Here is an 11,232-nt window from a genome sequence, read left to right on the forward strand (position 1 = left end):
GCCAAGGGAGGGAGGTATTTATAGTGCTACCCAGCTGTGACACCTATAAATGCCAACATTAGACAGCATAGCCAGGAAGTCATAAAAGTGCAGTAAGCCTTACTCACATGATGGCGGTAACCAGCTTCAGTCTAATTGAATTCAAGGCCCACTCAAAAGGAGGGAATTATGCCTGGTACTAGAAACCTACTCAGCTTCCCAGGGTTGAAGAGGTCATGGATCTTAGAAGAAAGAGATCAACGGATGGTGAGAGCTCCAACTCCAATGGATACTGCTACATCACAACTCCTGAATCCATGGCTGAGGGAACATGAGGAAGACAGAGACAGGAAAGAATTTAAGAGCTGGAATACCAGGAAGTGTGATGTGAAACAATGTATCATAGAAATGGCTGCACAAATAAGATCTGAACAATGGCAAAATCAATAGACACTCTAGCAGAGAAGAGAAAAATCTCAAGTGGCCCCACCCTTAAACAAAGAACTAGGGGTAATTAATGGGAGAGGGAGAATTAACGCCTTCCAGGGATGAGCCTCCTAAGTGGTTATCCAACACAAATTGATCATTCCTGTAACCATAGACACACAAACAGCAAAAATAGACTCAGCAGTTGTAATATATTTATGTTTACATGTAGCAATACTTTTTTTTAAAGATGCTATCAAATCAAGAGAGGCATGGAAAGACCTGGGTGGAGGAGTCTTTGAAGGAACTGGAAGAAAAGGGAAATAATTATATTTTAAGTAAAATGTATTAAAAATTTTAATTCACTTTTTAAAATAGTATGGGACACTACAGAGCTAGCAGTTTCAAACATAATACTGCCTCTAACATGAATCCCTATTTACGCAGAGAGTGGCATACACAAAAGCATTTAAGAGTCAGAAGGGAATGACTAGCTAAAGCCAAAAGAACCTTCAGAGGAAGAAATTAGTAACGCGGAGGGTAAATCCAGGAAGCCATAACAATTAAGTTTCAAACCGAGTTCTAAGAATAAGTAGGGACAGAGAGTGGCTAATAAACCCCGGAGCCTGCCAGGGACCTTACCAAAGTCACAAAGACCCCAGGAAACAGAATGCAGACTAGAGGACCCGCACATATAGGGCAGGTACCTTTGAAGAGCAGAGTATGCTTATCTAGCAAGACGCCACAAGAGGACAAGTTATTGCAGAGGTAGCAGTAATAATAGAATGTCCCCAGAGAGTTAGAAAATTCTGAATAAAGGTGTTAAGAAAACGAGGACACGCAGGACATCCTAACGTTCCACTGTCCTGGTCGTTCAGTCAACTATTATAGACCAGGAGAGATTTCAGCCGACGGACGGCTGAGCAGCGCCGCACAGAGGCCACTATGGTAGCAGACGAGCCCTAGGAACTACACCTCCCAGAGCGCCTCGGGAGCAGAAACTGCAACTCCCAGCGAGTCCCGGGAGCAACGCTCTCCGTAGTTTCCGCCGATCGCCCCTCTCTTACAGTCTTCAACCCGACCTAGCCGGACACCTGGCACGTGATCCCCGCGTGAGTGGGGAGCGCCAGACAAGAGTCCCTGGAGGCGGGGCTCGAACCCCATTGGTAGAAAGGCGACCCCAAAAGAAGAAACTGATCTTGACACTCTCGGAGTGATTGGAGTTGATGGGACGGGGGCAGAGCGAAGCAGACTGCTAACCAATCAGCGTTCGGGGAAAGGAAAGGGGCGTGATGGTTCTGCGGTCACATGCCGCGGGGTCTAGTGGGAGGAGCAGTTGCTCAGCAGCCTCTTCGCCGCTTCCTGTTTCCGGTTTCTGGAGCGGGGCGCAGAGCGGCGCTTTGGGGGAGCGCTGGCCTCAGACAGGAACCGAGGACCCGGGTCTGCGGCCCGCCGCTCTCCGGCCGCGTCTCTCAACCCCAGGGCCACGTTCTTGGGGGCTTCTTAGCTTCAGCTGCTGTTTTCCGTGACACGTGAGTGTGGGGGGCGTGGAGGAGTTGGGCCGGGGGTCCTTGCACACCCCTGCGCCCAAGGAGATGCAGCCCGAGAGTCATGCTTGGTGGTGGTTCTAGCCGAAGACCCTGCTAGGGAGCCGTAGAGCCGAGTGGAGGCGAAAGGCGTGAGGACCGGGAGCGTCGGACTACCAGGAGTGAGGGGGAGGACTTCCAGGATCAGAAGGGGATTTAAGATGTTTTCAAGGTGGAGGAAATTAAGTGCCTAGTGGGGAGACGTGTGACGTGTTCCTGGGTGCTTGTTGGATTTTGACCTGTATCGTGGAAGTAAAGGGGCGTCGTTGCATCATTTTGGGTAAGGTATGGCTTTGAGCAAAGGCGAGAATTTCCAGGGTCCTGGAAGAAGTTCGAGGAACGTGTGTTGGCTTGGTGTGGAAAAGAGTAACAGAGGGATTATCTGTTTCTTCGTGTAGGAGTTTGAAGCACAGAACCACTTCCCCGAGGCTCTTTCAGCATTGGGTCTTTCCTGCCAGTTAAGACTGATCTTAAAAGGGTTGGCTGCTGTGAACCAGGAGAAAGGAACCAAAGCCTTCCATTAGAAAATGGAAAATGGCCTCGAGTGGGAAAGAGCGAGTATAAATGATGTCAGCAGTTTCCCAATCTCTAACTTAGTCATTGGCCGTCCTGTAAAGGAGAATGTTCCAGCATCGCCAACAGATCTGTCTCTGTAGAGTAAGGAAATGGAAGATTTTCAAGCCTCTTAAGATCCTGTGTCACACACTGAAAATGTGTGCACTTCGAGGATCTATTTGTGCCATGTTAAAGGGGACTGTCCTGCTTGAATTTCATACTGTTCTGTCCTTGTGCCCATGTCCATCAGAAGTTCGCCAACAAATGCCCTCATGTCATTAGTCATCCAGGTTGTTCTAGGAACTTCACCCATTTACTATTTGTGTAACCCAGAACAGGTAACTCGGTGGGCTTCTGTAAGCCTCAGTTCCCTCGTCTTGCTTTTCCAAGATATGGAACTAACTAACATAATGTAAGTAAAGCATTTATGATCTCCACCATACTGAATCAAAAAGAAGCATCTCAGAGTCAAATCTTTCTCCTGGTTTTTCTGCTTACAGTCAAATCTTAATCTAGAAAGAATGTAAAATTATTCCTCTTTTTGAACAAATAAGCAAATGACAAGTCATATAATGTCTACCACGGTTTTTTTTTTAATTCTTCATCTCTTCCCAGTTCTGTGAAGTTTTTTGCCCTCATTTGGGAAGAGAAAGCAGCAGCAGTTAACAAATGAGGAACCAACTTTGAAGCCACAGTGCAGTGTTCATTCTGTGAGAGCATCCCCCCAAAATATGCTCCTGGGGAGAAAGAGCTTCAGAGCCCAGGATGTTGACATTTTCAGTCGGATCCTAAGAGAACTTAAGGAGTCGGTTAACAAAAGGGCCTCTCAGTGATTTGACTGGTTGGGCTATGTGTTGAGCAATAGGTGAGCTTAGGGAAGGCAAGAGCTTAAGTCCGAGCTCCTTGCTACACTCTAGTTAACTTTGTGAGGATTTGCTCCTCTTTCCTGCTTCGTTTTAAAAACAAGAAAGGCAACTCTGCTTTGGCTTCTACTGGCACCCCAGAAAATTATGATGAAAGATGTGTATTATGGTGACACGTAGAACTTGAGCTCTAAAGTCATTTATCTTGCTTACTCCATTAGCTGCGTCATTGGTGTTTGCTTTGTTTGAGTTTGCTTTTTAACCTGCGATATAGAGATGATTAAATTTACTACATAAGGTTTGGGGAGGATTGATTAATTAATGCGTTAAGTATTACAGTAATGCCTGGCTGAAGGCTGTCACTGTTAATGTGTCCTGGTGAGATGTGTTCCAGAGCCTTTGACCTCTCTTGGCCACCAGTGACTACTGTGTGGAAATGCCTTGTTTGTGTTTCTGTGGTTTGATATTTGGGGTATGGGAAGTCAGGTAGGTAAGTCCCCAAGCACTTGTTACCCTCCTTGCAGATGGGAAATAGAAACTCAGATTAAGTTTCAGGGAAAAAAGGAAATGTGATTAGATCACAAGGTTGGGGTGTCCATTTTCTTGTCATAAGGAAAGTCTGGAAGAGTTAAATGTCTCAGAAAAAAACAATGAAACTTAAAAAATGAGCAGTGTCAATGGCCTGAAAGATTACTGATAGATATGAGTGAAACCTTGTGCAAGCATAAATCACTGTGGCCTTACTACGGAGATGGTACAGGGATGGCCAACTTTTCAACACAGAGATGTGACATTCTCCGTCTACAGATATGTAGGGCTGCACTCACAGATACACCTGAGGGTGTATGTCTCCCATGGGCCATGCATAGGTCTGTTAGCATAGTACAGATGGTAAGTGAATGTAGTGGTACAGAACTGTAGAGTGTAGAAAGCTTCTGAAAGTCTAGAAGCCCTCGAGACTTGTGACTTGGAGAGGCTGGGGCAGGTTTTGGAAGACTTCTAAGCCCCTGTTTTGACCCAGTGAGTTTCCTTCTGCAGTTGGGTGGTTTTCCAGGGAAATGATATGCAAGTAATTGAGGTGATTTGGGGTGCTGTGGCTGCTTCACTGCCATCCCACGCACTTCCAGTGCATGTGAAGGATTGCTGGATGCTCCCAGAATACAGCTATGTTAGGACCCAGCACATTCAGGTTCCTCCCTCTACGTCCCATCTTTCTAATAACTTCAAGCTAGACGTGTTGGAGGATCTGTTTTTGTCATGATTGGAGCATTTTAAGGAAGATCACTGACATGAGCTTTATTTGTAAGCTAGTATTTAACTTTGAATAATGGAATAGTACAACGTAAGTTTTCATCAAACGGTAACAAAGCAAAGATGGTTGCACCCAAGTTATCGTAATTATTTTTGTCTTCTTACCCCCATAGTTTGTTTTGTTGGGTTTTTGTTTTCTGGAGGGTTTTGAGACAGAGTCACTCACCAAGTATCTCTTGCTGGCTTCAAGCTCACAGAGATCCACATGCCTCTGCCACTCAGGGCTGAGGTCAAAGACATTTGACACTATTTTGGCCATAGTTTTGAAGCAGATTCATGCTTTTGTTTGCATAACCAAAATAGCATTAATTTTTGCAGTCATGTGATTTATGTTTCCTTTCTCTCCGGAACCTGCCTTCACCTTCAACACACTCTTCCAAAAGGATGTTCCCCTTCTCTGGCTGTTGGAGGACTGAACTGTTACTGCTGCTAGTCCTGGCTTTGGCTGTGAGCAAGTCCTGGCAGGCAGAAGAAAAGTCTTGTGACCTGGTAGGAGACAATGATAAGGAGTCAAAGCAAGAGCAGGCTCTCCTGGAGAGGTTACGGCCACTGTTTAACAAAAGGTAGACGAGAAGAGCCTTAACGCGTTTAAGAAGTTATCTTTACTAGGGCTTTGCTTCTTGCTGACTGTACTTGAGTGCTAATGCGGAAGGAGTGCATGAACAATATGGATTCTAACCTGAATTTCGGCAGTATTAGTTTTATTTGGTTGTAATACATTGCCCTCTTAATGACAGACCAAATTTGCAGCCATTGATCATGTGTGTTTTTCTTATCTTTCACAGAAAAGTATTCATTTCTAATGACTGGCTCTAAAACACCAGTCTGTAGAAACCAGAACATAACTTGATAACTTCTTATAAATAAGACTTTAGAAACATTGAGCAGACGCCGGGCGTTGGTGGTGCACGCCTTTAATCCCAGCACTTGGGAGGCAGAGGCAGGTGGATCTCTGAGTTCCAGGCCAGCCTGGTCTACAGAGCAAGTTCCAGGACAGCCTCTAAAACAATACAGAGAAACCCTGTCTCAAAGAAAAAAGAAAGAAAGAAACATCAAGCAGACATACTTAAAGATAGACATGTCTAAGTATGTCTTTATCGCTGTCAGGGAATCTTCAAATAGAAAAATGATCCTTAAGCATAGGACTGTCTCTTGATGTAAGACAATAGCCAACACTTTTGCATAGCTCTGCTAGAATGTGTGGCTGTTTAAGGTGGTATATTTATCAACTAGTAGGATGGTCTATGCGGATATAAATAACTCATAATTCAACAAATATGCATTTTGTGCATTGGTTGTCACCAAAGGGAGGGGTGTGGTTTATTCCTATTTTGGTAACTAGTGATACTGTTCTTTCTCTCCCTACTTGTCTTCTGCAGTTTTGAGAGCACTGTGGGTCAGGGCTCAGACACATACAACTATAGATTCAGAGTATGCCGGGAAGCCAGCAACCACTCCTCTGGGGCAGGCCTGGTGCAAATCAGCAAAAACAATGGGAAGGAGACGGTGGTCGGGAGAATCAACGAGACTCACCTCTTCAATGGAAGTAAGTATTACCTGCTGACTCATGCCACTGCAGTCCTCTACCAATCCTGTATGTTTGGCCTTCCCCGGCTTCTTGAGTATGTCATGTTATGTGGAATTACTCCACCTGGGTTGTACCTCACACAGTGCCTACGTCCACAGCTGGTCTAGAGCCATGGCTCAGGACACCTCTGTGTTTGAAGATAGTGCAAAACTTTAACAAAAAGAATACAGGATTGGGGAAACAGTTCAGAGTAGAACATTTGTCCACATGCGCAAAGTTCTGGCTTTGACCCCTAGAACCACAAAAAGAAAGATGGAAGGAAGGGGTAGGAGAGACTGATTAATGAGAATGAATAAAAATCTGCCAGAATTTTTACATAGCCTGGAGTCCTTCTCGTCACCCAAATATGTAATGAGTTCCATACCAGCCACCACCATTTCTCATTAAATTAACCAAATTTGCCAACTGAATTTTAAAATGCCTTTTTATGCAAACCAGTAAGTATTTAAGGAAAAAGACTCACCACCTACTTGTACTAACATAGTTGTATTTTTTAAATGTCATGAAAGTGTATGCTGGAAGGGAACACTTGTGGCTTGACTTCGTCCCATAAGCAAATAAATTAATCTAGTGTAGAAAGTCATTATGTAAGGAACAAAAATAGAATACATGAGTGTATCATTTTCCTAGTATGGTGTCTTAGTCACTGTTCCGTGGCTGTGAAGAGATGTGTGGCCAAGGCAACTGTTATAAAAGAAAGCATTTAGTTGGAGGCTGGCTTACAGTTTAGGTCAGTCCGCTATCACCACAGAGGGGACATGGCAGTGTGCAGGCAGACATGGTGCTGGAGAAGTAGCTGAGAGTCTACATCCTGATTCTTAGGTAAAGAGAGAGACTGGGCCTGACATGGGCTTTTGAAACCTCAAAGCCCACCACCAGTAACAAACTTGCTCCAGCAAGGCCACACCGCCTAATGCTTAAAATCCATCCAAACAGTTCCACTTCTTGGTGACTAAGCCTTCCAATCTATAAGCCTATAAGGGGGCCATTCTTACTCAGACCACCACAGATGATTGTGAGGTACTAGCTCACTGATTATAAAATCTTCTCATAGGCAAAGTTAAAAGCATCCTTACCTATTCACTTCACATGGTGGTTAGTCAAACAAGATTTTACAAAGTACTTGAAAAGTAGTAAATACTAAGGAAGAGAGATGTATTCCAACTCAGTAAACATCCACTTTGAATTTATCTATGTTGTCTTGGACTAGCAATTATCCAGAACCTTCTCTGCTTTTGCTATGTTGAGAAAATGTGCATCAGTGTTAAAAGCACAAATAATAACTTTTTACAAATTCTCTTGCCTACCTATAATATAAAAAGTAGGATTAATCTTAAGTATTGAGTTCTTATTGTCTAAAATAAAGGTACACAAAATTTTGTCAAGAAACAAATTTTAAGGCCAAGCATAGTGGCTCATGCCTGTGGCCCCAAAACTTGAGAGGCAGAGGCAGGAAATGACAAGTTTGAGGCCAGCCTGGTCTATATAATTAGTGAATTAAGGCCAGCCAGTGCTATATAGCAAAACTCTTGTCTTTTAAAACAGAAACTTTGGCCTAGCGTTCAGATGTAGAGATCATACTAATTAGCATCAGTTGAAAACTGCTTTGGTAGCTGACTCCACTCTGCCATAGCTGTTATTGCCTCTGCTTCCCCTGCACTCCATAGTGTCGTTGCTCTTGTCCATCCTCAGGTAATTGGATCATGCTGATATATAAAGGGGGTGATGAATATGACAACCACTGTGGCAGAGAACAGCGTCGAGCGGTGGTGATGATCTCCTGCAACCGGCACACATTAGCGGTGAGGTACCTGGGGGGTAGCAGATTGAGAGACCTGGCTGGGGGGGGGTAACAGGAAGACAGGTCTATGTGGAGTGAACATGAGAAAACTAACTGAAATTTTCATTGTGCCAGATCCACACTGTACATGGAGAATGGGCCACATGGGCTACTTAACCAGGAGGAGCAAATGTTTGGAGATTATTTATTGAGGGTGCTCTTGTTCTTTGAATTCAAGTTGAAAGAAAACGTCTTATACATAATTACTGTTTGGTCCTCTCGTCATCAGGGTAATTTTAACCCAGTGTCTGAGGAACGGAACAAAGTCCAAGATTGTCTGTACCTCTTCGAGATGGACAGCAGCGTAGCCTGTTCACCAGAGGTTTCTCACCTCAGTGTGGGCTCTATCTTACTGGTCATGTGAGTACTTTCTACCTCTTCAGTACATGTGTGTTTACATACATGAAAAGTAACAGACCAGACAAGGTGAAAGAAGTTAAGCTGGGGGATCTAGCTTGGTGGCATAGTACTTGATCAGTATGCATGAGGTCCTAGGTTTAATCCCTGGCAGTGGCAAAAAGCAAAACTTTCTGAAGACAATCCTACTATGTGGCCGGCCTCAAACTCAAGAGCGTCACCTCCCTCTCAATGCCACCCATGTGCTGGGATTCCTGGTGTGTGCCTTGTCAGATCTGGCTTTTTAAAACTGAAAGGAATTAAGTGCTTAGTCCCAGCAAATATTTATATTTCGAGGTACTTCTCTCCCCCCCCCCCCCCCCTTAACGAGACAGGGTCTCACTTTGTAGCTCTGGCTAGCCTGGACTGAGATTCACTATGTAGACTATGGTGGCCTCAAACTCAAAGATCCCCTAGCCTCTGCCTCCAGAGTGCCAGGACTGTACACCACCATGTTTTTCCCAGGAAGGCTGGACTAAAGTTCTACACTAGTAGAACTTTGAAAAATTAAATAGAATTGTGTTTAATGGTGATTCCTGGAAGTTAGAATCACATACCAAGTCTTTTTTTTTTTTTTTTTCTTTTTCTTTTCCTCCTGGGTGTTTCTGTCAGATTGGCAGTGTTCCTAGCAGGTTTTCTAAGGGTACCAGACCTTTTGTTTGTTTTCAGGGTACAGATTAGGACACAGAGACTACTGAATATAAAGGTTAGCCTTGGCCTTCAAGTAGCTACTACAGGTATGTGGTACCACTTCAAGGCTGGTACATTTTAAGTGTGTGTCCTTTCCTCTCCAGATTTGCATCATTGGTTGCTGTCTACATTATTGGGGGTTTCTTATACCAGCGACTGGTGGTGGGAGCCAAGGGAATGGAGCAGTTTCCCCATTTGGCCTTCTGGCAAGATCTCGGCAACCTGGTAGCTGTAAGTAGCATAGTTTGGACTAAGCCTTGGATTTTGGGTGCTGTCTTTGTCACAGTCACTCTGTAGAGATTATCTTTCCTTTGCTTTTCGCCCCACAGGATGGTTGTGACTTCGTGTGCCGCTCCAAACCCCGCAATGTGCCTGCTGCATATCGTGGAGTTGGGGATGACCAGCTGGGGGAGGAGTCAGAAGAAAGGGATGATCATTTGCTGCCAATGTGATTGCACTTTCATGTCCAGCCACCTCTCTAGTCCCCAAACCAAAGCATACACAGCCAGACTTCTCAAGCCGTCTCTTCTCATCTCTAGCCTTGCCCTTACTCTTGCTTTCCAGTTGGCTTTTGATTTGACCCTAAACTGCCTCCCTTTGCTCCTATCGTTTCTCCTCTGCACAAGTACAGTGGAACGTAGACATAGGGTCTTCGGGGTTGATTCTTGCGCCGCCAGGAAGAGCAAGGACAGCTAAGTGGGCAGAAAGCCACGAGCCCTGTCTACCTAAACATTTTCACAAGTTGAGACACTGGATTTAATTTTAAAAAGAAGCAAAGATGACTTGTATCTTGATTGCTTCCTGTTGTCACTGTCCCTATAGCAGTCTCCCTGAGGGTCTGAGTGTGACTGCATAGTTGCTTTGCAGTGCTTACCTGGCTATAGCCCAAATAATGCCATTTGCTTTGAGCCTGGAGTGAGTCACTGAAATGCCCATTGTGTGGGATTAGGACAGGAAAAAAAATGTGAAATTTCCCAACTGCAGGATTCTAAGGTGCCATTACATTGTTTATAGGTCTTTCCGTGGCTTGATAGCTGGAATTGGGCTCTGAGCTGTGGTTATAAATCCATATGTAGCCCAAATGCCTAATCAAGCAGTCCTACCCTAAAGGAAATAGACCTGTGCTCTAGAGGCCCCAGAACTTGTATGTTACCTTGTGGTGGGATCTCTGGTTTTCTTCTTTTTGCAGGAAAATCTGGAAAACCTGTTCTTGCTCATTTCTCTCTACTAGTACTTCTCAACTTGTATTACACTTTTCTCACAGGTCTGTAGTTTGGCTTTTTATATTTATCCCAATCTTATAGAAAGGGAATGGAAGCAGAAGCGGACGTGGAGGGCTGTGCAGTTCTCTGCTGTGGGTAGGGAACACTGCTCCTCCTGTCCCTCCTGCTGGCTCAGGGAAGTGTCTTACCCATGTACCTATGAGAAAAGGGTTTTAATCCTCTCCCACTTCCTTCTGTTTAGGCCATGTGCCTAAAATCACAGGCTGATCTAGCTTCCTATAATAGTGAACTCCTAGGCCAATAAGTAGCAACACAGCTCATCTGAACACAGGAGATGTGGAAAAGGCAGGGTCATTTGTTACCTTTAGAGAAGGACATGAAATGATGTCATTCTGACTTCTCGGTACCCTTGTAATGGTAGTGGGATTTTTTTGTTTTCTTTCTATACAGGAAAATTAATGTTATTTTTTAAAAAGGCATCTCATTTGTTGTTTGCATCGTTCCCCAGTGTTTTAAAGGAAAAGAAATAACACACTTTTTGTACAAAAACATAATAATTAAAAAAACATACAAAACATGCTGGCTTTGTCATTTGTGTTAAGGAGAATAAAGAGTGAAATGAAGTACAACAATGGACCAATTTTCAGCCTTTTACTGAGGAAGAAAAAATATTTAATATTTTGTTTGTATAAGGAATAGTGCCTGAGGCCGGTGCTTCCAATCCTGGCCTTAGCCCCACGCACTCCTGTTTGTAAAGCTATAGGAAAGAGCAGAG

General features: G+C 44.2%; 2 protein-coding genes across 3 annotated transcripts in view; one reads left to right on the forward strand and one right to left on the reverse strand.

Annotated features, from left to right (window-relative positions):
- The window catches only part of Klrg1 (killer cell lectin like receptor G1), a 31,725-nt gene extending 30,454 nt beyond the window's left edge, over positions 1-1,271 (reverse strand). The window contains exons 1-2 of one of the 2 annotated variants that reach the window (XM_040738786.1): positions 1,113-1,271; positions 108-300 (exon numbers count right to left, since the gene is read on the reverse strand). The gene's annotated coding sequence lies outside the window, so the exon portion shown is untranslated. Of the gene's footprint in view, positions 1-107; positions 301-1,047 lie in introns of both variants that reach the window. The other variant, XM_021224727.2, reaches the window with a different exon arrangement.
- Positions 1,272-1,754: 483 nt separating this feature from the next.
- On the forward strand, positions 1,755-11,034 carry M6pr (mannose-6-phosphate receptor, cation dependent). The gene is made up of 7 exons (XM_005066034.4): positions 1,755-1,937; positions 5,104-5,283; positions 6,100-6,266; positions 8,001-8,110; positions 8,378-8,508; positions 9,339-9,465; positions 9,564-11,034. The coding sequence occupies exons 2-7, from the start codon at positions 5,105-5,107 to the stop codon at positions 9,684-9,686; spliced, it is 837 nt and encodes a 278-aa protein (XP_005066091.1). The 5' UTR covers positions 1,755-1,937; position 5,104; the 3' UTR covers positions 9,687-11,034.
- Positions 11,035-11,232: the final 198 nt, after the last annotated feature.

This window comes from Mesocricetus auratus, unplaced genomic scaffold (genome assembly GCF_017639785.1).
Source record: "Mesocricetus auratus isolate SY011 unplaced genomic scaffold, BCM_Maur_2.0 Super-Scaffold_100676, whole genome shotgun sequence".
In the NCBI taxonomy this organism is placed as follows: Eukaryota; Metazoa; Chordata; class Mammalia; order Rodentia; family Cricetidae; genus Mesocricetus; species Mesocricetus auratus.

What these genes read in the sequence shown, in the direction of transcription:
- M6pr (XM_005066034.4), top strand. Translation starts at nt 5,105, where the DNA reads ATGTTCCCCTTCTCTGGCTGTTGGAGGACTGAACTGTTACTGCTGCTA. An exon ending in GGCTCTATCTTACTGGTCAT is followed by an intron (nt 8,509 to 9,338) that starts GTGAGTACTTTC and finishes TTTCCTCTCCAG; the next exon opens with ATTTGCATCATTGGTTGCTG. An exon ending in ATCTCGGCAACCTGGTAGCT is followed by an intron (nt 9,466 to 9,563) that starts GTAAGTAGCATA and finishes TTCGCCCCACAG; the next exon opens with GATGGTTGTGACTTCGTGTG.